A 2057-nucleotide genomic window follows, 5' to 3' on the forward strand; every position below is an offset into this window, starting at 1 on the left:
ATCAAATTAAATGGAGAGAAACTCAAAGCCATTCCACTAAAATCAGGAATACAACAAGGCTGTTCACGCTCTCCATACCTCTTCAATATAGTGCTTGAAGTTCTAGCTTGGCAATAAGACAACATAAGGGAATCAAGGGGATTCAAATCGGAAAGGAGGAAGTTAAACTTTCGTTATTTGCAGATGATATGATAGTGTACATAAGCGACCCAAAAAACTCTACCAAAGAACTCCTACAGCTGATAAACACCTTTAGTAATGTGGCTGGATACAAGATCAACTGAAACTTTGTTCTATACAAAAAGGATAAAGAAGCAGACAGGGAAATCAGAGAAGCATTACCTTTCATGATAGCCACAAATAGCATAAAATATCTTGGGGTAACTCTAACCAAAGAAGTGAAAGATCTATTTGACAGGAAATTTAAGTCTTTGAAGAAAGAAATTGAACAGGCCACCAGAAAACAGAAAGATCTCCCTTGCTTTTGGATTGGGAGAATCAACATAGTAAAAATGGAATTCTACCAAAAGCAATCTATAAATTCAATGTAATCCCCATCAAAATCCCATCAAAATTCTTCACAGACCTTGAGAGAACAATAATCAAATTAATATGGAAAAACAAAAAACCCAGGATAGCCAAAACAATCTTATACAATTAAGGAACATCTGGAGTCATTACCATCCCTGACTTCAAACTCTACTACAGAGCTACAGTATTGAAAACAGCTTGGTATTGGTATAAAAACAGAGAAGTCAACCAATGGAATCAAATAGAAAACCAGATATTAACCAACAAACCTATGAACACCTGATTTTCAATAAAGGAGCTAAAAGTATACAATAGAAGAAAGAAAGCATCTTCAACAAATGGTGCTGGCATAACTGGATGTCAACCTGTAGAAGAATGAAAATAGTTCCATATCTATCACCATGCACAAAAATCAAGTCCAAATGTATTAAAGATCTCAATATCAATCTGAATACACTGAACCTGATAGAAGAGAAAGCTGGAAGTACTCTACAACACATGGGCACCGGAGACCACTTCCTACATATTACCCCACCACCACAGACATTAAGGGCAGCATTGAATAAATGGGACCTCCTGAACCTAAGAAGCTTCTGTAAAGCAAAGAACCCTGTCACTAAAACAAAAAGGCAACCTACTGATTGGAAGAAGATCTTCACCAACTCCACAACAGAAAAATGTCTGAACTCAAGAAACTATACTTTAAAGAACTCAAGAAACTAGACTTTAAAATGCTAACTAACTCAATTAAAAATGGGGGTGTTCTTTCGGGAATTCACCAAGGCCAGCTGGCCTGAGTCTAAAAAAGCATGGGATAAAACCGGACTTGCTGAACATAGCAGACAATGAGGACTACAGAGAACTCAAGAACAATGGCAATGGGTTTTTGATCCTACTGCACGTACTGGCTTTGGGGGGGCCTAGGCAGTTTGGATGCTCAACTTACTAAACCTGGATGGAGGTGGGCGGTCCTTGGACTTCCCACAGGTCAGGGAACCCTGATGGCTCTTCAAGCTGATGAGGGAGAGGGACTTGATTGGGGGAGGGGGAGGGAAATGGGAGGCGGTGGCGGGGAGGAGGCAGAAATCCTCAATAAATAAATAAATTTTAAAAAATGGGGCAGTGAACAGAATAGAGAATTCTCAACAGAAGATGTTCAAATGGCCAATAGACACTTAAGGTCATACTCAACCTCCTTAGCCTTCAAGGAAATGCAAATCAAAACCACTTTAAGATACCATCTTACACCTGTCAGAATGGCTAAAATCAAAAACACCAATGATAGCCTTTGGTGAAGAGAATGTGGACTGAGGGGAATACTCATCCAGTGCTGGTGGGAATGCAAACTTGTACAACCACTTTGGAAATCAGTGTGGCAGTTTCTCAGGAAATTTGGGATCAATCTACCCCAGGATCCAGCAATACCTCTCTTAGAAATATACCCAAGAGATGCCCAATCATACTACAAAAGCATTTGTTCAACTATGTTCATAGCAGTATTAGCCAGAACCTGGAAACAACCTAGA

The 2057-nt window shown here is 39.4% G+C and overlaps 1 gene segment (V, D, J or C); it reads right to left on the minus strand.

Annotated features, from left to right (window-relative positions):
• Nucleotides 1-215: 215 nt before the first annotated feature.
• LOC101989032 overlaps nt 216-2057 on the minus strand; it is a gene marked incomplete at its 3' end in the record, with an annotated part of 8015 nt that continues 6173 nt past the window's right edge. The window contains 1 exon segment of the V gene segment in view: nt 216-230. Coding sequence covers nt 216-230 — 15 coding nt within the window.

Source organism: Microtus ochrogaster, chromosome 1 (genome assembly GCF_000317375.1).
Source record: "Microtus ochrogaster isolate Prairie Vole_2 chromosome 1, MicOch1.0, whole genome shotgun sequence".
Lineage (NCBI taxonomy): Eukaryota > Metazoa > Chordata > Mammalia > Rodentia > Cricetidae > Microtus > Microtus ochrogaster.